Raw genomic sequence first — 25,647 nt, 5'->3', positions numbered from 1 at the left:
GACATTGAAATTGGGTCTCAAAAGAACTGTTGGCCCAGAAAGAAACTCACTACAGACTGATTCATTTGCCTGTCACCATAACCATTATTGCTTGTCTCATTTTCGGTTCTTATAAGCGTATTTCTAATAGCACATGATCTCACTCAACTAGGGGAAATAATGAACAACATAGACTGATGATCAAGAACAGACCCAGAAACAAGGAGGCATGGATCAGACTGTCGGGCCTCAGAGGGAGGGTAGGAGAGGGTGGGGTAAAGGGGAGAGATCAACCAAAGGACTTGTGTGCAAGCATATGAGCCTAACCAGCAGTTAAGGACAACAGGGGTGTGGGGGCATGCGTGGGGAGGGGTGTGGGATGGGAATGGGGGGATGAGGACAAATATGTGATACCTTAATCAATAAAGAAATTTAAAAAAGAAGAAATTATGCTCTAAATACACATTAACACTTCAAGTATATACATCAGTCATCACTTTAAAGTGGGTCCAATATTATAGTGGCATCTCAAATATAAAAGTAAAACAAAGAACTGAGTCAGGGCTGGTAGGTGAAAAATTTAGAAATAAGGAGAAATAGTCAATATAATACTTATAGCAGAGAGGCTCTAAAAAATGAACTGAGCTGATATTAAAATATATATATATATATATATATATATATATATATATATATATATATTCCTAAACCCAAAACTAATCTACTACACATCCTAGGGCAAATAACCTTTGCTCTTCAGATTTTTCATGAGTAAATAAAAGACTGCCCTAAACAATTTCTAAAGACTCTCAGATTTTCCATTTAAATTAATTAATACTAACAAGAATCCTTTGTTTTTGAATGAAGGCAGATAGTTGGTCCTATAAAAATATGCTGTGGTTTAATTCTATCTATAATCCTAAGAAGTCAAACTAATTTAATAAAGGTATAGACATTTATATAGATTTGCACCGAACACCTACCTATCTGCTATGTAAATGATTTACATCACCTCATTCAATCCACACAAGATACCTAGGAGATGATACTGTTAACTTTATAAACAATAAAGCCCTCACAGAAATATATAAACAGAGAATTAATGAGATTCACTCTTATTTGTATACCTCCTTCCTTCCACAAAGCAGACACTACATAATATATTACAATTTTCTAAAAGCAATCGTTTTTAAGTAAATCAGAGACACTCTAATAGAATTTTACACCTTGAAAGTGTTTATCATGCAGCAAAGATTAAGAAGAAACAATTCCAGAACTTTACATTTGTAACTTTACATTTGTAACATTCCTTGAGAAAGGAGTCACATCCTACCTAATAATAGACAAATATGCAAATTGACCGCACCTTCGCCACGCCCACCAGCCAATCAGGACAAGTATGCAAATTACCCCAACAAAGATGGCGGCTAATTTGCATATCAAGACAGCGTAGAAAGAAGCCAAGAGCTGCATAAGGGAGCAAAGCTGCGGAGAAGCAAGCAAGCCAGGGGGGAGGAGAAGGGAGTAGCAGAGGTGGGGCCGGGGGAGAAGGGAGAAAAGCAGGTGGGCTGGCGGAGAAGGCGGGGCGGGGGAGAAGGGAGGATCGGAGGCGGGGCCGGGGGAGAAGGGAAAAGCAGGGGAGCTGGCGGAAAAGGCTGGGTGGGGGAGAAGGGAGGAGCGGAGGCAGGGCTGGGGGAGAAGGGAAAAGCAGGCGGGCTGGCGGAGAAGGGAGGAGCGGAGGCGGGGCCAGGGGATAAGGAAGAAGAGCGGGGGGGGCTGGCGGAGAAGGGAGAAAAGCAGGGGGGCTGGCAGAGAAGGCGGGGCGGGGGACAAGGGAGGAGAGCAGGCAGGGTGGGGTAGAATGCAGCAGGAAACCCTATTGCAGGATTTTTCCTGCAACGGGAACGCTAGTTTACTAATAGGAACGGAATGCTTTTAGTTCTCGCTCGAGTTATTAGTAAGGAAGCAAAATAAAAACCTGATGTGTGATATAAAAATGTTCAAAACCTTAACAAATCAGGTGATGGCCAAAATAAAGCAGTAATCTGAATTTCTAATATGAATGTATAGTATGAAGATAGATTACCCAGCCCCTATTTCCTACCTTTTTAATTTTGAAGACTTCTGACCTCTTATTGAATTTAGCAATTCCTAAACTGTACTATCACACTATAAGCACAACTGCCTATTCATTCTACTAAATTCAATACCTACTAGGTACCTAATAGATACTATGGACTCTAAATAAGAAAATTAAAAATCTCTGTATTCAAGAAGCTTATATTAAGAAATAGAGATAGACAAGTAAATAGAACTCTGTAATACAGTAAAATAGGAACTGTTATAAGAATATAGTACAAGGTGCCACAGGACAGAGAGGGAATAACCAAGACTAGATAAGTAATAAAAGTCTTCCAGGTGGATGACATGTCCTAGATGATGCTTAACTTTTCTGTTACATTTTCTATTCTTCCAGCTCTCCTAATTACACCTTCTACTCTTCTTAATTTTATACTTCCTTGAAATATCCAAACCTTCTCCTCCCATTTTTCTACAAATTGATCAACTCCTTCATACTTTCTATTCCATTTCTCCCCACCAGCCTAGGCTCAATGATCAGAAAATTTCAATATTCTTCTATTACATCTGTCTCTCAAATCCCTAAATCAGTCCAATCATCTTTCTTTTCCAGTCCTATGCCCAGCAGAGCTGAGCACTGCTAAGAAAATTATACAACCTCTTGCTGTTAGAGAGTCCTTAGAAATGCTGACTAAATTCAGCTGAGTCCTTGATAACTTAGGCAACACTAAGCATATTCCTAATTAGCTTTGTCTCCCTAACTCCACTATTGACACCACAAAAAACCTTGACCACTCTCTTCAAGCTTCCCTACCTCCCATCCTTGCCAACCCCAGCTGGTGGCCTTCCCTACTTCTTCCCAATGGTATAAATGATCACTAGGCATAGCTAAAAATACTACTTCAAACTTTTTTTATGAGAAAAAAAGTTGTATGTTTGTACTGAACCCAACAACTGAACTAAAATTCCTAACACTGTTTTGTTGAGAAAACAGATGCAGTCCCAAACAAGAACTTACAAATAAACTTTGACCTGCTTGCTACCTGACAATTTCAGCTATTAAAAATACGGGCAAAAACCAGAACTAAGAAGTAAACTCAGCTCTCAAAACTGATACTAAGTTTATGCACCAAAGATCACATGATTTTTCTAAGACTTGGGAAAATATGTTAGGCTTTTCTAGCTTTTGAACTCTTATTTTAGATACAAATCTAATAACTTTGATTACTGGCCTATCATTGACTGGAAGCAGCATTCAAAAAAGGGGAATGTGAAATACTGCCAGAGTATGACACAATGACAACAACAAAACTATCAGTTGCAAAGGAGAGAGAAAACATAAAAATTCTACAAAAAATATATAGATTATGACAGCAAAGAAAAGAACTATTTACCATAGTAATATAAAGTATATTGCATGCCTCTATGATGCCCTAGGGCAGTGGTCGGCAAACTCATTAGTCAACAGATCGGCAAACTGCGGCTCTCGAGCCACATGCGGCTTACGAGCCGCAGTTTGCCGCTCTGTTGACTAACGAGTTCAAGTGGATTGCAATATCTGATATATACAACAAAATTTCAGTTAAAAAAAAAGATGAGCCCTAGCCAGTTTAGCTCAGTGGATAGAGCATCAATCTATGGACCAAAGGGTCCAGGGTACGATTCCAGTCGAGGGCTCGTACCTTGGTTGCAGGCTCATCCCCAGCCCGGGCCCTGGTCAGGGATCATGCAGGAGGCAACCAATCAATGTGTCTCTCTCACATAGATGTTTCTGTCTGTCTTTCCCTCTCTCTTCCACTCTCCCTAAAAACCAATGGAAAAATATCCTTGGATGAGGATTAACAAAAAAAAAAAAAAAAAGATGAAATTGTACCTGGTAATCTGTTCATAAATAGTCATAATTATGCATAATCTACTATAGAAATGTTTTCATTAAAATGGTCAAAATAAGATCCATTTGATCATTCAGATTAGCTCATATACTTATAAAATGAAAATATACAGCCCTGGCTGGTTTGGGTCAGTGATTAGAGCATCAGCCCTTGCACCAAAGGGTCTCGGGTTCAATTCCGAGTCAAGGACATGTACCTGGGTTTCGGGTTCACTCCCTGCCCCCAGTGGGGGCACATGTGGGAGGCAACCAGTGGATCGATGTGTCTTTCTTATATCGATGTTTTCCTCTCTCTCTCTCTATCTCTCTTTCTCTCCTATTACCTCCACTCTCTGCCTTCCACTCTCTCTGAAAATCAATGGGAAAAATATCCTTGGGGGAGGATTAAAAACATTTTTAATATATATAAAATTATATTTATTCTCTATGATTTATATTGCACAAACACCCTTGTATATAATCTCATTAGTCAGGATACAGTTTAACATACATATAAAAATTAAACTAGTTTTTTGTTTCCAATCATACCATTCAGTCATAAGACAATAACTATATAATTTAAAGTTGAGAGGACAGTTTGGCTTATTTTTACATACTGAGGACACAGCACAATTTTACATTTAAGCAAGAAAAACAAATATTAAAGAAAACTGAGAAGTTCTTCAGTGTCTCTAATCATATACTAGTTAACCAACTCACTCATTAATCAGTATCTATCCAGTGTTGTTTCAAATAAACTTTCTAAATGTAAAATTATTTCATTAATCAACTTTAAAAGTAAAATGAGTTGCACAAACCAATGTCTGAAATCTGAGTATAGAGCAAAAATCAGAAAAAGAAAAATAAAACTGCTTAAAATTTGCACTTAGAATTTGTTTTGGAGCTTGTTAAAATGATTCCTAAAAATTCATCTGGAAGAACAAAAATAGGAAAAAAGAGAAAAATCTTTTAAAAAGAAAAGTTATGCAGATGACCCTGAACTATAATACGAAATATTAAAACATATTAAGAAGCTATAATAACTAAAGTAATGCAGCACTGGCAAAGGAATAGACAATTCAATGGGACAGAGCAGAAAGTCAAAAATAATAATTTATTATCTCATAAAGGTAGCATTTCAATCATGAGGGGAAAGGAAGGCTTATATAATTGTCGTATTGACACCACTGGTAAACCAATTCAAAGTAAAAATGACACCATACAACAAAATAATGGATTAAATAATAAACTGTAAAAAATAAAAACCTGAAATATTAGAAGTACACATTATGATGTATAAAACTGAAGGTAGGTCAGTGGAGGCAATAAAGAAGTATAAGTCTAATTTAACTCTACATTACAAATGAAAACTCACATATTAAAAAAAAGAAGAAGAATTATAAATAGACTGTAAGGAAACCAAAAGATGGAGGGAAGAGGGTTAGTAGACTGCCAAATATGATCAACAAAGAATCAATGTCTTAAATATATTAAAAACCCTTAATAAACAATAGGAAAAAACAAGAACTCGGTAAAATCGTGCCAAGAATATGAACAAACACCCACAAATGAAGAAATATAAATACTTTCAAACTCAGTAGTCAAAGAAGAGCTATAACACAATATGGTGTTTCTACATCAGAGAGAGATGGAGAGGGATGCTCTCCTAACTGTTGACAGAAATGTAAATCAGTCCAACTTTCCTGGAGGAAAAATTAGAAAGAATTATCAAAAAAGCTTTTAGATTCAAAAATTCTTCTTCTAAGACTTCAATATAGGGTAACAAGTATCAAGATTTCATTACATCACCCTATATAATAAAAGGGTAATATGCAAATTGACCCTAACAGCAGAACGACCAGAACGACCACTCAACCAGTCACTATGATGCTCACTGACCACCTCTGGGTCCCTTTCCCTGGCCGGCAGGCTCTGATCACCCGATGGCGAATGGGGAACCGGGGGTGGGTGGTGGGGGATGCGAGTGGCTCCAGGCCAAGGCCCCCTTTAACTCAGTGAGTTTAAAGTGTTCATGATCTTTCTATATTTTCTCATTTTTCCTTTTCAGAAAATAATATGAACTGCTTCTATATAAGGAAATATAAAAAACTCTTCATTTTGAAAAAACTAAAGATATAACAATTCTCCTTCCCATAACATTTCCCTGTGTTGTTGTTGTTTAGAAGGGGGAAAGGAGGGAGATATTTTGTTGTAAACATATAAAATCCACCATTACAGAAATGACTAAGATCTTCTGACTTTGAATTTACAATCCTTTGCACTGTGTCATGCTATCTTAATCACTTACTCATGTATTTATAGCTTTGTTGTCCTTTACATCAATTTACCCTTTAAAATACTTATATTTAATTACAAATCCTAGATAAGTGAAGTTTTATTGTACATTAAAAACAATCATCATCTCTGTTCACATCCTTCTAAAGAATTAGAAAGCACTGTTAATAATCCTATATAATAAAAGCCTAATATGCTAAGTGTTCAATCATCAGGTCAACCAATCAAAGCGTAATATGCTAATGACATGCTAAGGCCGCTCAACCACTCGCTATGACGTGCACTGACCACCAGGAGGCAGACAGTCAACTGGTTGACCAGTCACTATGACCTGCACTGACCACCAGGGGGCAGACAATCAACCAGTCGCTATGACGTGTACTGACTACCAGGGGGCAGATGCTCTGACTGGTAGGTTAGCTTGCTACTGGGGTCTGGCCAATTGGGACTGAGACTGGCCAGACACCCCTGGAGCCCTCCTGCGGTCCCTCCCAGGCTGGCCTACCTCTCACATCCCTCCTGGCCCCAATCGTGCACCAGTGGGGTGCCTTGGCCTGGCCTGTGCCCTCTCACAATCCAGGACCCCTCAGGGGATGTCGGAGAGCCCTGAATTTCAAGAAACTACTTCTAAGACTGAACAATTGTTTCCCCCCTGGTAATTATGTACACCATATCCTAAAATAAAAGTCCCGTTTATTTTCTTTACATGAGAGAACTGATAGAAATATTTAAGTACAAATTCAAAACTATATTTTGTCACATTTACCAAGTGACACATTTTTTTCAATACAGGCCATTAATTCAGTTGACTAGCAACCTCAACATTTCCTTATTCCATTTCTGAAAGGAAAAAAAAGTATAACCAACTTTCAGTTACACAGCACTTTTATGTTATCAATCAACTTTTACATACATTTTCTCACTGTCAGGAAAGATTGTGACCAATTTAGTATTATAATTTGAAAATCATCCTCAATCGTGTTATATTTATAAACCAGTGTATATCTTAAAATACTCCAAATAGATGCCTCTCACAGAAAGTAAAAGGATAAGTTTATCCACAAATTTAGTGTAATGTAAATATCAGGAATTAAAATAAAATATTTAATAGTGACATAATATAAATATAAGATAAATACTTGAATATTCAATAATAATGTGGCTATATTTATATCTAAAATTATAAAATATTACAAATATAAGCAACCAATATGGAGTATACAAACATCAGCGGGATGGATCTGGATCTCTGGCCGGCAAGGGCATCCCACCACCCACCTGGAGGGCCGATCACGTCCTGCCCCCCCCCTCCCACTTCAAGATGGGCGCCAGATGCAGGGCTCATGGCTGGCAAGCGCTGCTGTGGCAGTGCGAGCCTCTCCTGATCGGGATTGACTGGGTGTGAGCCCGCGGCAGGTGCAGTGGGGCTGGGATGAGCAGGAGCAGCAGGCAGGAGCAGCAGGTGGCATTGGACTGCTGGTTTCAGCCCGATCCCTGCAGGCCACCCCGAGGGACCCCACCCATGAATGTATTTGTGCACCGGGCCTCTAGTATAAAATAAAATAATAAAATAAAATAAAATAAAATAAAATAAAATAAAATAAAATAAAATAATAAAATAAAATAAATAAAACAAAATAAAATAAATCACACAATATGGAGTATACTGAGTACTTCATTTCTATGAAAAATTATATTTTCTCTTGGTTACTGATATGGCCTTGCTTAAAGATTTGGTGATTAGGAATAAGACATTGAAAAAATGCTATGATAATATGAAAATAACAACTTAATCCAATACTTCTTATAAAATTAGACCTCATTTCTAATAACAGTAATTAAGTGAACAATTATTTTACTTTCACATTATTACTTCATTATAGCACTCTAGTCAAACATAAACTGGTAAAAGTTCATTTGTTCACTAAATTTTATAAATCAAAATAAAAGTTTTATTGATTGAAACGTAACTTAGCATAATTTGTCAAGAGCATTGACTCTGGAGTTAGACTTCATGGATTAAATCCAGGTTTTGCCAATTACTATAATGGCAATTTCTGGTGCATTATTAACCTTTGTATCTCAATTTTCTCATCCATTAAAGGGAAATAACAGAATTTACCTTATACGGTTGTATAAGGATTAAATGAAATGGTATATGGAAATACTCAGGTATATGGTACACATTATGTTCTATACAAGCATTCACTATTATCAATAGTATTGTTAAAGCAACTTTGAAATTATAATGTATTAATGTTAGCACTTTTTACCTTTAATAATTTTTCTTCCCTCCAATTTTCTGAAAAACTTAAATGTACTATGTAAACTCAATAATTGAAGGGACCTTGTGTCAGTTTAGTAACTTTCTATTACTAAGTCATAAAGTTAAATTTTTTTATTGACTGATTTTAGAGAGAGAGGAAGGGAGAAAGAGAGAGAAACATTAATTTGTTGTTCCACTTATTTATTCATTCACTGGTTGCTTCTTGTAAGTGCCCTGACCAGAAACTGAATCAGCAACTTGGGAGTATGGGGACAACACCTCAAACAACTGAGTTACCCGGCCAGGGCTATGAACTCAAATATTTACATATTAAATCTCTTTAAAGTTAGACTGAGGTAAGGGTAGAACTAGGAACATATTCTTACACAACTCATAACTTCAAAATGCTAAAAGGCCAAATTATACCATTCCACATATACAATTATGCCTTAGTCTAGTGCAGTGGTTGGCAAACTCATTAGTCAACAGAGCAGCAAACCGCGGCTCGCAAGCCGCATGTGACTCGCGAGCCACAGTTTGCCGACCACTGGTCTAGTGCACAATAAAAAAATGGTTGTTGCTATTTATCCCAAAAATTCCCAAGAGAAGAAGCAAATCTTACTGAGAAAATTATTAGTTCAGTTTTGGACATACCAAGTTTGATGTGCTCATGGGCATTCCAGGAAGCAATTAGAATTAGACCTAAAGTTAGCAAGCTTACCCTCACTTCCTCATATATACTGCTATGGAATTTATCACATCCTACTACACAACAATTATGTCTCCACAACCCTTCTCTACTGTCAGACTACCTTAAGGGCACTTAGGTTCTGCCATGTATGGGCTCAATAGTGTTGATTTTTTTTAAATGCAGAACTTGCAGAACCATATAATTAAATGAGTAAATTTTATTGTATATAAAGAAAGCTCTGATTTTAAAAAATTATTTTTCATCTGTGGATTTTAAATAAGGCTGAAATTTTCATTTGGCAGAATTCTTACAGGTAACATGTAAACAAAATCTTTTTTTTTTTTTTATCACATAAAAATCACTAAATGTTACCAAGCAGTGAAACCCTGGCATCATCACCAGGTCTATAAACCTGAAAAGAGTAATACAAGTAAAGAAGTATATAAATAAGGAAGAGAGAGTCCAATGAAGACTTCTTAAAGTGCATTTAAATTAATTAAAATTCTTATGAAGTTTGTTAAAATAACTGAAATGTGAATTGAAAAGATTTCACTTTTTAATTTACTAGTACAAGTTACTTGAGTTCAATAACTTAAAAATGAAAGGCCTCTGGACCCTGCCAGCACACGTTATTAAAAAAGCTGTGATAACTGTCTCACCAGCTGTGTCTACTTTGCAGCAGCCATTGTGAAGAACAGTATGGAGTTTCCTCAAAAAACTAAAAATGGAACTCCCATTTGACCCAGTGATCCCACTTCTAGGAATATATCCCAAGAAACTAGAAACATCAATCAGAAAGGATATATGTACCCCTATGTTCATAGCGGCACAATTTACCATAGCTAAGATTTGGAAACAGCCTAAGTGCCCATCAGCAAATGAGTGAATTAAAAAACTGTGGTACATCTACACAATGGAATACTATGCTGCAGTAAAAAAGAAGGAATTCCTACCATTTGCAACAGCATGGATGGAACTGGAGACCATTATGCAAAGCGAAATAAGCCAATCAGAGAAAGATAAATATCACATGATCTCACTCATTTATGGAATATAATGAACAACATAAACTGATGAACAAAAACAGATCCAGAGACAGAGAAGCATCGATCAGACCATCAAACCTCAGAGGGAAGGTTGGGGAGGGTGGGGTAAGGGAGAGAGATCAACCAAAGGACTTGTATGCATGCATATAAGCCTAACCAATGGACACAGACAACAGGGGGGTGAGGGCATGAGGGGGGGGGGAGCAATGGGGCGATAAGGACACATATGTAATACCTTAATCAATTAAGAAAAAAAAAGCTGTGATAAGTAGCATGTAGCAAATGTGCTCTGTTGTAAGCTGCTGCCATCCCCAACCCACTAGTATTTGTGTGACTGCTAATCCTTTGACTTAAAATCTGTAGAAGCACTTCCTAAAGAATGCTTCACTGGTAGTATTTACCACCTAAACTTAAAATATGGTCAATTCTATTAAGGCTCCAACAGCAGAACAGACTGGCTGCCAGTGCTATATTAAATAGAAAATCATGACAATTTCATTTGTACTTGACAACTAGATACCTGAAACCATTCCCTGGAAATGTCACTACAATATTGTTACTTATTTGGAGGGGTAGGACCCAAGAGAAAAACAGGTCATTAGTGGTGAATGAGTGAAGAAGACAGTAGCAGTAGGGATGGGAAAACAGCAATACAACACAAACAGACTTAGGAGAACTGTGAAACTGCAGAAAAAATTTAAAAAAGGTAGGGCTTCACGGAATGAAATTCCTACAACACAAAATAAACACAGAGATGTAAGCCTACACTTTCTCATTTGAAATCACATAAGCAAGGATCAAACATATATTGATTCTAAGTTTATATAACAAAAGCCTGAAAACTTTATACCAATAGAAAATATTGTTAAATTAAAAAATATTCCTCTAATTTGGGCCCTACTTTTTTTGCTCTATGAAGCAATTCATAAGGGGAAAAAAATAACTTCAGACTATAAATGATGAATGTAACTATTAGGAGTAGCCTCTCTATGAGGTCTGAAATAGAAGGAAAATATATATTTCTTCCAAAGCTGTAGCCAACAATAACTTTTGCATTCTGAATCCAGCTTAAGCACATTAGTAGGGAAGATGTTTGCAAAAGTATTTAATAAGAAAGTGCTGAATTTAGCTTTTATTTTATTTTTTTTCTCAGTTTTCTTAAGTGGCCTGCAGTCTATCAAATGCACTAAGCAGAACCTCTCCTAAGTATAAATGATAAAAAGGAAAAAAAACTTTCTTATTATAGAAACCAGTTTCTATAGATGAGGGGTCATCAAACTTTTTCTATAAAGGGCCAGATAGTAAATACTTTCAGCTTTACTGGCCATGTGGTCTCTATCACAAATACTCAACTCTGCCATGAAGCATGAAGGCAGAGATAAATAATAGATAAACGAGTAAAACCTTATTTTCAAACACAGGCAGCCAGTCAATGGGCTCATGGCCATAGTTTGTTGATCACTGCTATAGAGCATATTAATTACCTACCAACAAATACATTGCTTTAATAAATACCACCAAATTTAAAATATGTCTGAGATTTGCTTTAAACTGTTGCATTAAAAACAAGAGGAGAGTAGGGAAAAAGGTTAAATAAGACTGGTATAACACAGTTATTGTTAAAGCCAGATGATGGATGCATGGGGTTCACTATACTCTTCTCTATAATATATACTAGTGGCCCGGTGCACGAATTCGTGCACATTGAAAGGAAATTAATTGGAAGAAATAGTTTAATATTGCTATTCGCGCTTTCTCTATAATAGAAGTGTCAGCCAAATTTATGATCAACAATGACAGATAGAAACACATGCATGTGATTGGCGCCAGCGAGAGCTTTATATGTATCATGCATACATGAGTCAACTTAGCCTTTTATATATACAGAATAAACTTGCTTAATTAGATCTGCTTTCTGATTTAGCTAAACTTTTTCCAGCCCAGTGAAGCACCCCAACTTCTCTTTTAGGTAATTGTCAGCAACACAGCAGTAAATATCAACAAGAAGCAGATTATTATTGTAGATCACACAGGGAGAACAAAGGGTAAAATATTTAACTGCAGCAGTGTTTAATTATATTCTGCACATTGAGAAAGCCTGAAGTCATTTTCAAGGTCCATCATTTCTTACTTCTTTTCAGTCGGGTCAAGTTTCTAAGCTTTCTAAATTTCCGTTTTCTAGCTAATGAAAAGAAAATAGGATTCCATCGAGTCTCCTATCTACCTACTCCAGGACTTCTGTGAGGATCAAATGAGATGAGGCATGAGAAAACACTTCACAGATATTTGGTTACAGTGTGAAATGTTTCCACCTATCTATAAAGCAAGTTGTGTTCCTGGGCTGAAGAAACTGCAAGGAGGCTAGTCATTGCTAGGGAGAGGAAGCCGGGCGTTGCTACATGATGTCATTACCCAGACGAACACTAAGCATATTAGCCTTTAATATATATAGATTATATATAATATGTTTTAAAACACAAAGTAAATTGGTGGACTGGCTCCCTATAGGAAAATGAATTTCCCCACTTTACTATAAACCTAGTTAACATATTTGATGTTTTTAAACATAATTAACACAATACAACATAAAAGATTCTGTTTTGTTAACCCTCACCCGAGTATATTTTTCCATTGATTTTTTTTATGGAGAGTAGAAGAGAGAGGGAAAGACAGAGAGAAACATCAATGTGAGAGAAACACATCGATTGGTTGCCTCCTGCACAAGCCCTGACCAGGACCTGGGCCAGGGAGGAGCCTGCAACCAAAGTACATGCCCTTGGCGGGAATCGAACCTGGGACCCTTTGGTCCTCAGGCCGACGCTCTATCCACTGAGCAAAACTGGCTATGGCAACATAAAAGATTCTTAACATAAAGCTACTAAACCATAATGAAAAAAACTTAAAACTAATAAACTGTATACTAGTATACTAAAAGTGTATAAAGCGTAAACCCTTAACATTTTCCACAATTTAAAACACAAGGCCCTGGCCGGGTAGCTCAGTTGGCTAGAGCATTGTCCCAATACTCCAAGGTTACATGTTCAACCTCTGGTCAGAGCACATACAAGAATCAAACAATGACTACATAAATAAATGGAACAACAAATCAATCTCTCTCTCTCTCTCTCTCTCTCTCTCTCTCTCTCTCTCTCTCTCTCTCTGTCTCTCTCTTTCTCTCTCTCTCTCCTTCTCTCTAAAATCAGTAAATTAAAAATAAAACAAACTGACTCACCTTATACAACTCCTAAAGTAGTACATTTATTTTATTCTCATCTCATCTAACAAAATGTGTTTCCAATCTCTGTTTTTTTAATATAATTACTAGCAGCCCGATGCACAAAATTCGTGCAAAAGGCTCAGCCCTCGTAGCCCTGGCTTCGTCCGGAAGATCGTCCATATGTCCAGTCTAATTAGCATATTACGCTTTTATTATTATAGATTTTAGGGCATACATATATTATTTATGATATATATATATAATATATATACATATAATAGGTTTAATTTTCAAATGAATTAAATAATTTTTACTCAGTTTTAAACTCTAGGCAATAAATATTAATAGATACAACCCACATAAACAGATGCTGATCAAGGTCTCCAATAATTAAGAGCATGAGACCTTGATCAGCATCTGTGGAGGGAGCCTGAGACCAAAAAGTTTAATAACCTGTGACCTAAATGTTTTCAATGTTGTTTAAAGTATGTTCACCAAGCTAGTATTAGATATATGCTCAAATGCATTTTTTCTTAGAACAATAAATATCACACAGTGGAGTCCATCCATTATGAAGGCTCTCAAAACACCCACAAGAGGAAGACACTTAAACCTTCAAAAGAAACATTCTCTTAAAATTGCTGGACATGTCAGGAATAATGCATCCACATCAGAAAAAGAAGAGCTCTAATGTGTTGACCCCTTATGCAGAAAATTATCTCCTGAACCAATAATAAAGAAAAACTAACATGTGCCAACTGACATTTCCAATAAATATGCTATTAAATCAAGATATGCATTCTCACTCAATGCAGGAAGCCAGAAATCAAGCTGAGAAGAGTCTTAGGCAAGAAATCTTAATGACTGTGCAACTTTTCAAAAACCGAGTGTGTTTTTAAAATATTCTAAGTTTTTTCTCAATCTTCTGAAATACAGTGATTTCAAATATTATCAAAACTAAAAAGTAAATTACATTAGGCAAACAGAATTATTGTGACATTTGAGAATAACTAAGAACTCTGTGAAAACACTGCAACTATGCTAGAATATAATCTACATCATAATTTTCTAAATCTAAAATAGGAATAAACAATTTATAACAGATAATTAGAGCAAAAATATTTACATAAATGTTCATTGTTTTATAAATATAAACCAATACTTATTTTCCTAATATAGTACAATTGTAGCATTCTTAACTAATGTTGCCCCTTTTGTCTGCATATTGCTATTGAAAATGTTACCAGACAATTTCATTTTTATTTAAGTACAAGTTTCCCAGTTAAGTTTTATAAATGTTATTTCTATTGTCTTTTATCAACATGACTAATTTAACATAGTAATAAGTGATATGCAGAGACATACTTACATCATACTCTGCAATTCTGAGGCAAAGCTTGCAGACTTTCCTGTACTTCTTCCACTACTTGAAGTGGCAGTAGACATTGGGCTGGCTGCAGTATTATTCATCTAAATAGAAAAGAGAAATGACACAAAATGTATTTAATTATAAATAAATGCAAGGGAAACAAAAGCAATTGTAAATTACATCAAAAAGTATAGAAAGCCCTAGCTGGTTTGGCTCAATGGATAGAGCGTCGGCCTGTGGACTGAAGGATCCCAGGTTCAATTCCGGTCAAGGGCATATGCCTGGGTTGTGGGCTCGATCCCCAGTAGGGGCGTGCAGGAAGCAGCCAATCAATGATTCTCTCTCATCATTGATGTTTATATCTCTCTCTCCCTTTCCCTTCCTCTCTAAAATCAATAAAATATATATTTTTTAAAAGTATAGAAAATTTTAAATTTCTAATTTTTGTGTGTAAATCTGATTTGTTTATACTTAATGTTCTTTATTAAAATGAAATAGTAAGCCTAGCCAGTGTGCCTCACTGGTTGAGCATCAACCCATGAACCAGGAGGTCACGGTTTGATTCCCGGTCAGGGCACATGCCTGGGTTGTGGGCTTGATCCCCAGTAGGAGGCTTGCAGGAGACAGCCCACTGATGATTCTCTCTCATTGATGTTCCTATCTCTCTCTCTCTCTCTCCCTCTCCCTTGCTCTCTCTAAAGTTAATAAAAACGTATTTTTTTTAAAAAGAAATAGTAAGGTGGGAAAAAACTGCTTAGTCATGTATGATATAAAAAATTACTCTCTTGAGTGATAAAACATTTCAGTACATATTTTATAATAAGTAATGGAAGAAAAATAGTCATTAAAATATTTTAATAGAGCTCAGTGGTTTTCAAAATGTGTTCCAGGGAGCCCTAAGACTCACTGGCACTATTTCACGGAGCTCCGAGTGGCCCTCATGCATATACCAAGCATATACCTCATCCAGAACACCAGAACAACTCAATATATAAATAAGGTTCCAAGTGAGATTTCATTTAAAGAAAAAAATTGCACAACTGTAAGATACAAACTTAGAAAATCACAGCACAATCTAATCCCTATATGAACCAAAGCCTTAATACAAATAATAAGTCAATCAGTAGATCAGAAGTAAGCATTGTGATATTTTATAACTTTACTAGAGTCCGGGTGCACGAATTCGTGCATGGGTGGAGTTCCTCAGCCTGGCCAGCAATTGAGGCTGATCGGGGCCGATTGGGGCCAGCTGGCCAGGGGGAGGGACCACAGGAGGTTGGCCAGCCACAGGAGGTTGGCTATGGGAGTGCACTGACCACCAGAGGACAGCTCCTGCATTGAACATCTGCCCCCTGGTAGTCAGTGCACATCATAATGACTGGTTGATCAGTCATTTGGTCATTTAGGCTTTATATATAGACTAGAGGCCCAGTGCAAGAATTTGTGCATGGGTAGGGTCCCTCAGCCTGGCCAGAGATCAGGGCCGATCAGGGCCGTCTTACCCAGTCCCGATCGGGCTGATTGGGGCCAGCTGGCCAGGGGGAGGGACCGTAGGAGGTTGGCTGGCCATAGGAGGTTGGCTGTGGGAGCACACTGACCACCTGGCCGGCCAGGGAAAGGGACTGCGGGAGGTTGGCCAGCCATGAGGTTGGCTGTGGGAGCACAATGACCACCAGGGGGCAGCTCCTGCATTCAGCATCTGCCCCCTGGTGATCAGTACACATCACAGCAATTGGTCATTCGTTCGCTTAGGCTTTTATATATATAGATATATAGAGATGGTTAAGTAACTCATCAATTTTAAATTGTGTGACTTTCTTCCCAATAAAATTAAGCTGACGCTAATGGGAAAACTAGATGCTAATCCTAATATATTCCACTAGAGATCCAGTGCACGAAATTCGTGTATGGGGTGTGTATCCCTCAGCCCAGCCTGCACCCTCTCCAATCTGGGACCCCTCGAGGGATGTCCGACTGCCCAGTAGGATCAGGCCTAAACGGGCAGTCGGACATCCCTCACAATCCAGGACTGCTGGCTCCCAACTGCTCACCTGCCTGCCTTCCTGATTGCCCCTAACCGCTTCTGCCTGCCAGCCTGATCACCCCCTAACCACTCCTCTGCCAGCCTGATTGATGCTTAACTGCTCCCCTGCCAGCCTGTTAGCCCCTAACTGCCCTCCCCTGCAGGCCTGGTCACCCCTAACTGCCCTCCCCTGCAGGCCTGGTCACCCTTAACTGCCCTCCCCTGCAGGCCTTGTCCCCCCCAACTGCTCTCCCCTGCAGGCCTGGGTCCCCCCCAACTGCCCTTCCCTGCAGGCTTGATCGCCCCCAACTGCCCTCCCTTGCAGGCCTGGTCCCTCCCAACTGCCCTCCCCTGCTGGCCATCTTGTGTCCACATGGGGGTAGCCATCTTTGACCACATGGGGGCAGCAATCTTGTGTTGGAGTGTCAGTCAATTTGCATATTACTCTTTTATTAGATAGGATAGAGGCCTAGTGCATTGGTGGGGGCCAGCTAGTTTGTCCTGAAGGGTGTCCTGGATCAGGGTGGGGGTTCCCTTGGGGCGTGGGGCAGCCTGGGAAAGGGGCCTGTGGTGGTTTGCAGGCCAGCCACGCCCCCCAGCGACCCAAGCAGAGGCCCTGGTATCTGGGATTTATTTATCTTCTATAATTGAAACTTTGTAGCCTTGAGTGGAGGCCTAGGCCAGCCAGGGTGTGCGGAAAGCTTGGCTTCCTCCATCGCTAGGGCAACTCAAGCCTCCTGCTCTCTCCAGCTCCGTGGCTGCCGCCATTTTTGTTGAGATTTATTTATCTTCTATAATTGAAACTTTGTAGCCTTGAGTGAAGGCCTAGGCTGGCCAGGGTGTGCGGAAAGCTTGGCTTCCTCCATTACCAGAGAAACCCAAGCCTCCTGCTCGCTCCATGGCTGCAGCCATCTTGGTTGGGTTAATTTGCATACTCACTCCTGATTGGCTGGTGGGTGTGGCGGAGGTATGGTCAATTTGCATATTACTCTTTTATTAGATAAAGGATTTTATTTAATGTAACTGTCCCATAACCAAGGATTAATAAAAATAACATTAAAATAATCCAAGTAAATAAAAACCTTAATTATTACACCGTAAGTGCTCAATAAATGTTAGCTATTAATTCATGGTCATATAAACCTTGCAATACTGTAACTTTCTTAAAAATAAAAATACTTTGCAAATTCTAAAGAAGAATTATATTTAGAACAAATGATAAAATAAAGCAGTGCTAAGAACTTTAACTATAGTAAACTAATTAGGAAGAGTCCAGAGTCAAACTGCCCAGGTTTGAATCCCAGCTTTGCTATTTTGCTAGTACTTTAGGCAAGTTACTTAACTTCCCTGTGCTTCAGTTTCCTCATCTGTAAAATAGGAATAATTTCACCCTCTTAGTGTTGTTGTGAAGATTAAATGAACTAATATGTTTACAGCAGTTCTAAGCATACAATGTTTGCTTTGTTATAAACAGAAAGATCTTAAGAAGTCTCTTTCTTGATTTGCTAACAGCTTATTTATGACAAATTTAGATTACTCTCATTTCATAATCACAAAAATTTAAGAAACTTGAATATTTTCACTGAAAGACCTTAATGCATTTCAACAAATAATAAGTAATTTCCTTATAAGTTATGTTTTCACTACAGACATCACTACTGTTACCGGTCACCCTATCTCAAAAATCTGTCATTTATCTTTGACTCTTTCTCCAGCACCCTATAATCTATTGAAAGCCAAATAAAGTCTACTTTATGTTCTTAAGAGGTCAAACAATTCTACTTTATGTTCTTACATTCTCCCTCTCTTTTTCTACCCTATGGCCCTTTATAAGCTCTATTTATAGCTTCTCTCTTTCCATCTCAATTCATTCTCCACATTGCTGCCAAATTTATCTCCTAATACATCCTCTAATATGACCATTGCTATGGGTAATGTTGGCTAAAATTGATAAGGAAACCTGAACCAGGTCCATTCACCAAGAGCTGGGATGGAAGGGCGGGACCTTATGAAAGGCGGCTGGAGGGAAAAAAACCTACTACCAATCACTGCCCTGCCTACATAGGCCATATATAAAGCTTTTGAGAAGGCAACAGGACAGAGATCTACAACAAGAGCACACTAGCTGAGTAGCTAGATGGGAAATATCTGAAATAACCTTCTGTGGCAGAACCAGCTATCTGCCAACATAAGCCCTGGCCTAGTCCAAGGGCCGTAAGGGCCAGGCCAAAACCACCAGACAGAGAATGCAAGAGCAGAGAAAGAGAAGGAAAAAAGTTTCACTCAAAATGAACCTGAAAACCAAAATTCTAAAACAAATAAAGAAGCTAATGCTATGAAACATCATCAGTTTTTTTAAGTCTAAATTTGCCCTATTTTTTTCAAAAAGCCTTTCGGAATAAGTAATTTTCTACAAATAATATAGGAAAAGAAGGATCACCACTTGAAACTCGGCTTTAAATAAAAAAATCACATCACCAATCCAAGATTGGGGAAAATAGACAGGAAACCAAGAACTTCCAGGAACAGTCCTGAAGAATCAAGACAAAGTGCTAACAAAGAAACCTGGCTTCGTCAAAGACCTTAGAAAATGTTTCCCTTATTGTCCCAACAGAAGATTGACAGAGAGGTATGAGATCCTAGAGAAAAAATTAAACTCAAAGATTGTGTATTAACGCCAGGCTCCAAAAACAGTTATGACTTAGTTCACTCATGTTGGATTTGAAGACATGCCATTCTGTGGGATTTTCCTGTGGCCAAATGTCCTGAGACATTGTTGGAGGAATCTGTCCTTTTTTCATTTTACAAATCCAGTCACCCTGCTTTAACACTTTCTAAAGAAGAGACATTTCAGAAAGTAAATTCATATTAAAACCACAGCTTTCTTCAGTTGTCCTCCTACTGCAAATGTTTCACATCAAGAGTATTTATTGGTAAGAGGTAAAAGGTCCCAATCCTAGTTTATTATAACCACGATCATCCTTTCACAGTCAAGTTATTTAATTTTTAAATCAAACAGGTGAATAAGATTTTTCTTGACATGATGAGTTGATAGCTTATTAGAATCTTTAAAATAATTATTTCCCATACCCATTTTGTTTGATGATTTAGATAATTAACTTCTTTCAACATTAACTTCTTTACACATCAAAGTCCTATCATTCCAGCGCTTTATTTCCTTTCTCCCAGACATTTAAAAAAAAAAATGTCGGTTAAAAGCAGAAGCACTCAAGTCAATTTTCTCTAATAAATACAGTTAACATGGAACTGAAAACCTACTGTAATCTTCTCAATGGGTTAATGTCCTACAGTTGTTTTAGCTTTCAATTGAAATGCAGCTGTTTGCCATATTTTACAAAATGAATTCAGATGTGCAGACGGAGACCTAGATTATTTCAACATGCCACAGTTTAAATGTGAACCCAAGGAATAAGTTCATCTCTGATTAATACTTATATTTAAACCTGATCACTAAGCCAATAGCCTATACTATGTTACACCTGTAAAATCCTGTTCCAGAATAGAAAATTTGACATCTTTTAATTTAACATAATGAGATTTAAGAATACACTCCTTTCCTCAGAAAATACTGCAACAGAAAAAAGAAATTTAACTATGGTAAAGTTATGTCACAAATGTAAATTTTAAAAAAAGGAATAGACATGTTCTCTTTATAGCTCGTATTTTTGATGACTAAATGACCAAAAAAGAAATACCATGAAACATCTTTAGCTTAAAATAACTCAAAGAATTGGAAGTATATCACTAGTTTCAGCACCCTCAAAACATCAAAATCTGAATTGTGAAATCCATCAGTCTACCCATTCATTAAAAGACAGTAGAAATTAATTCAGCAGGCCTATGTACTGATTCTGAGCACCTGAGTCTCAATTCCAATCATTCATAACTTGAACATTTCACATAATATAAATAGAAAACTGTTATACTCAGAACATTTTCATTTTCATAGAACTCCAAAGGCAGGAAGCAATTATGGTTAGGCCAACATTATTATATACTGCATTTTAGTTTTGTAAAAAAAAAAAATTCAAGTTACATTATGATCTTAATTTCTCCTGCTGTAAAAAAAATAATAATAATAACCAATAAATCACTGAGAATTCAAAGAAAATAAATTAAAATAAACAAATTTTAAAACATCTATATTTGGGATAACAATTTGGTAACCTAATATATTTATATATGACCCATTTCAAGTGAACTTGGAAGGTATAAAACTCAAGTGTCCATTCAATTATCTGCTAAAAGAGAAGTAACATGAATAATACAAAGAACAGATGATTCACATGTAATTTATAACTTTTTTGAAAATAATAGCAATTTTTATGAAACAACTTCTAATTGCATTTTCATAACTAAAACATCATCTGTATTCACGTACCATATAAAAAAATGAGCTCAGATCCTGAAATAAGATGTACCTATCATAGCACTTCTTATACTGCTTAAAAACAGGGACATTCTTTTATCTGTAATTTCTATAACTAATAAACTGCCTGACATAGCTGATGTTCAGTAAATGGTAGGTAAATTTAAAAATGACTGAATGATATAACAAAGAGTACAAAGATAAGAAAAACACACCTTCGCCATTTAGTAGCTTACAACCTGCTGAAGTTAACAGATATATACAATGCAATGAGCTTAGAGATAATGTACAAGATACTATGAGAGAAGAGGAGGAACATCAGACCCAGTCAATTATTACATGATAATTATGCTGAGATTTAACACTTTCTATAATCTGAAAATAAACCAAATTTAACTGTACTTAAAAAACACACACAGAGATAAGTGAATAGCAAATCCAAACTACTCCTATCTCAGAAGTGAAAGTACTTTGAAAATTGTGATGCACCATAAACAGCAATATATCATCTAAGGAAATATTCTGCCTTACCACTCATTAATTATTTTTCTTATAATTAATGGAACAGGAATAAGTACTTCCCAATCCAAATCAGTCTGATTCCAATTAATATGTGTAAGAAGCAGTAAATATTCATAAGAAACACCTAATGATCAAAATGACAAGTTATTAGGAGTAATATAAGCAGAGAACCACAATTTTAAAACAATTACCAAACACTTCATATTTAGAAACAGAAAAACTCTTCTCTGTAATATCTGATACTATTACCACACCTGCTTCCATGTCCAGCAGTTCTATAAGAACACGACTAGTCTTTAGTCACACAAAGTCAAAAACTCCAAGACATTTTAGATTGTTCAGCTCCTTCCATGCCTACAACCAGGAACTCTGGTCCTGACATTTTTTCTCATAAAAAAGCAACTCTAAATCAATCCCTTCCTTTTCAATTTTATCTAATACCTTTACTGCATTATCTTTTAAACCTCCCATCTTTCTAATTAATTCTGCAAAATATCTCCAGAGTACTCATTCTAAATATGTGTTACTCCTCTACTCAGAAGCCTCCAATGGCTCCCCTTTGCCTGGAAGACAAAACTTGTCACTGGACCTCTCCAGCTTCCTTTTCTATAGCAGTCAAACCAAACATTCGGTATCTCCCAAACCATCCCAGGTTCTTTTGAATCTTTATAGTTTTTCCCGCTTGCAATACCTTGTTACCTCTCCACCTATCCAAATCCTAGTGGTCTAGAAAAGCCTGACCTAAACTCATTATCACCAAGAAGCCTTCCCAGTGACACAACCATCAAGAATTATTTCTCTGACATCTAATTGTTTCAGTTTACTAATTCTTTTGGTTTAACATTAAATATTTTAGTACATACTAATTATTTTAGTATATTAATAAACCTCTGCCCCATAATCTTGCAACTACTAGCAGGTGACTATACCTCCTACTTCATCCTATATAATAAAAGCATAATATGCAAATCGACCGAATTGCGGAATGACCAGTTGGCAGGGGGCCGGTGAGCAGGCAGCGCCAGGCCAGCCAAGGCACATGCCAACCAGCAGAGGGAGAGGATGGCGATGGGGTGGTAGGGAGGTAGCAGCTGTGGAGGGGCAATAGGTGGGGGCGGGGCCTAAGCCATCAATAGGACATCCCCTGAGGGCTTCCTGACTGTGAGAGGGTGCAGGCTGGGCTGAGGGGACAACCCGCACCCCCCCCCCCCCCCGAGTGCACGAATTTTCATGTACCGGGCCTCTAATAGAGAAATAAAAAGCCTTTATTTAGTAACTTCCTCCATTCTTCTCTAATAAAGCTAATACATCCTTTCTTGATTCCCTCCTCTTACAATAAAGGCACCCTCTCATTTAAAGCCAGTGCATCACCTGTGCTTTGGCTTATTCATTTATAATTACTTACTAGTAGCCCATTTGCAGGAAGAATCCTGCAAGCGGCCGCTGCAGCCACGTGCGCTGCTGCTGCCACCACCATTGTGGCTGCCGTGCCTGCCCTGCTCCGCCCCGCTCCGCCCTGCCTGGGCTTTCCCTCTGGCAGCCACCTTGCTTTCCGCTTTCCTTCCTCTTCCTTCTAAGTTGTCTTCAGTCTTCACTCCTCCCTCCCTCAGCATATGCAAATTAACCGCCATCTTTGTTGGGTAATTTGCATACTCACCCTGATTGGCTGGTGGGCGTGGCTTTGGCTGGTGGGTGTGGCTTGGGCGTAGTGAAGGTGTGGTCAATTTGCATATTACTATTTTATTAGGTAGGATTGGGTACCTACTACAGGCCAAACACTGTTATAAGAGCTAGGGCGAGAGCAGTGGTCGGCAAATTGCGGCTCACAAGCCAACCATGGTTTGCCGCTCTGTTAACTAATGAGTTTGCCGACCACTGGGCTAGAGTAGTGATTAAGCTAGATAAAAGAGATACAACAAGAGATACAATGCAGGAGAAAAGCACATAAATATAATCTGAGGTAGAAACAAATGCTTTGAAAACTAATTAAACAAGTTGAGTCCAACCAGAATATAAAATCTTAACAAAGCCAAGAGACTTGAAATATTTTAGGTTTTAAAAAGTTAACTCCAGCTGTTGTGAGGATATACTATAAGGAGGCACTAGTATAGGCAAGGTAACCAGATAGAAAGTTATTGAAATTATACAGACAAACAATAACAGTGGCTTGAATTAGTGAAACAAGTAAAGATGATGATAAGTGGTCAGATTTCTGGAATATATTTTGAAAGCAGAGCTGACTTGCTGATGGATTAGACATAGGGTGTGAGAGAAGAGCAGTCAAGGATGATTCTGAAGTTTGGGACCTGAGCAACTGGTTGAATGGTGATACCATTTACTGAGATCAGGAAGATTGGAAAGGAGAAAAAAAGAAATCCAGTTGGGGCCATGTTAAGTTTGAGACAGCTATTAGATATTCAAGTGGAGATGAAATCCTACAGATGTTATAAGGCAGAAAACTGAAATAAAAGTCATGATCATAGCATTTTGTTAAGGAGATTAATTAATTTAGTAGAACCTGGTAATAAGGATCAACTAATCTCTCAAGTTCAGTTTCTCCACCTGTCAATAATTTCTGACTATCTCAGAGGGGTGTTATAAAGCCAATAGACCCAACCAGCATGGCTCAAGGGCTGAGCATGGGCCTATGAACCAGGAGATCAAAGTTTGATTCCTGGTCAGAGAGCATGCCCTGGTTGGGGGCTTGATCCCCAGTGTGAGGTGTGCAGGAGGAAGCCAATCAATGATTCCCTCTTCTCATTGATGTTTCTATCTCTCTCTCCTTCTCCCTTCCTCTCTAAAAATAAATAAAACTACATATATATTTAAAAAGAAAACAATAGCCACCATATAATGGGCACTCAAAAAATATATCTGAAATGAAAAGAATACCAGCTGTAAACTATAAAATACCCAATAGGTAAACAGACATATAAACTGTGTGCCTACATACACTAGTTGGCAATATAGGCATTTTTTTTTAACCTACAAATAATAGGATCTTAGTGACAGACTGCTCATGGAAGCTATATTATATTTTTCTTTAGTCTCACATTAATGTAAGTTTCTATTCCATGTGCTTTCATATCCAGTACTCTTATGAAACTACTAGAGGCCCAGTGCATGAAATTCTTGCACCTGGGGGGCAGGGAGGAAGGTCCCTCAGCCCAACCTGCGTCCTCTTGTAGTCCAGGAGCCCTTGGGGGATGTCCGACTGACGTGGAGGCAGGAGAGGCTCCTCGGATGGCGGCTATCCAGCCACCCAGGGCCTCCCAAGGCTCAAGTAACCAGGGCCAGCCGAGGCTTGCACTGCCAGCAGTGGCAGCAGCAGAGATGTGATGGGGTGTTACCTTCCCCTGATCGCTGGGTCGCCTCCCGCCCCTTAGGGCTCCTGGACTGTGAGAGGGTGCAGGCCAGGCTGAGGGACCCCCCTGCAGTGCATGAATTTTCATGCACCGGGCCTCTAGTCTATAATAATAAAAGCGTAATATGCTAATTAGACCAGATGTCTTCTGGACAACCTTCCGAATGAAGCCAGGGCTGCAAGGGAAGCCCGGGTCCCAGGTGCCAGAAGGAAGCCATTGCTGGCAGCCAGGGGAAGGAAGGTCTACTCTTGCACGAATTTCGTGCACCGGGCTTCTAGTATTATATAATTGAATGACCTAATAGCTAACTTTTCAGATATGTGCAAAATTTTGGAATCAATTATACTTCTAGTAGTAAAAGGTAAGTATATTTGACAAGGATGTCAAAGAAGGAGATCTCTTAAACATCAAAATTCTCTTCCAATCTAGATTCACATCTTAGAAATATTAAACCTTATGAGAAGTCTATATTAAATATAAACAGTAAAATCTGATGTGATTAAAAACATAGTTCATCAGAGGGGGTGGGAGACGG

The 25,647-nt window shown here is 38.0% G+C and overlaps 2 protein-coding genes across 11 annotated transcripts in view; one reads left to right on the top strand and one right to left on the bottom strand.

The window, feature by feature from the left end:
* Positions 1-25,647, top strand: part of RUNX2 (RUNX family transcription factor 2) — a gene marked incomplete at its 5' end in the record, with an annotated part of 330,125 nt that overhangs the window by 25,040 nt on the left and 279,438 nt on the right. The window lies entirely within an intron of this gene.
* SUPT3H (SPT3 homolog, SAGA and STAGA complex component) overlaps positions 1-25,647 on the bottom strand; it is a gene marked incomplete at its 3' end in the record, with an annotated part of 452,601 nt that overhangs the window by 420,711 nt on the left and 6,243 nt on the right. For all 4 annotated transcript variants that reach the window (XM_079780447.1, XM_079780446.1, XM_079780448.1 and 1 more), the window contains exon 2: positions 14,813-14,913. In XM_079780447.1, coding sequence (XP_079636573.1) covers positions 14,813-14,913 — 101 coding nt within the window. The remainder of the gene's footprint in view (positions 1-14,812; positions 14,914-25,647) is intronic.

This window comes from Cnephaeus nilssonii (assembly GCF_951640355.1).
Source record: "Cnephaeus nilssonii genome assembly, chromosome: 9".
Lineage (NCBI taxonomy): Eukaryota > Metazoa > Chordata > Mammalia > Chiroptera > Vespertilionidae > Cnephaeus > Cnephaeus nilssonii.
The sequence above is the reverse complement of the archived record's forward strand: the minus strand, read 5'-3'. Positions and strand labels throughout refer to the sequence as shown.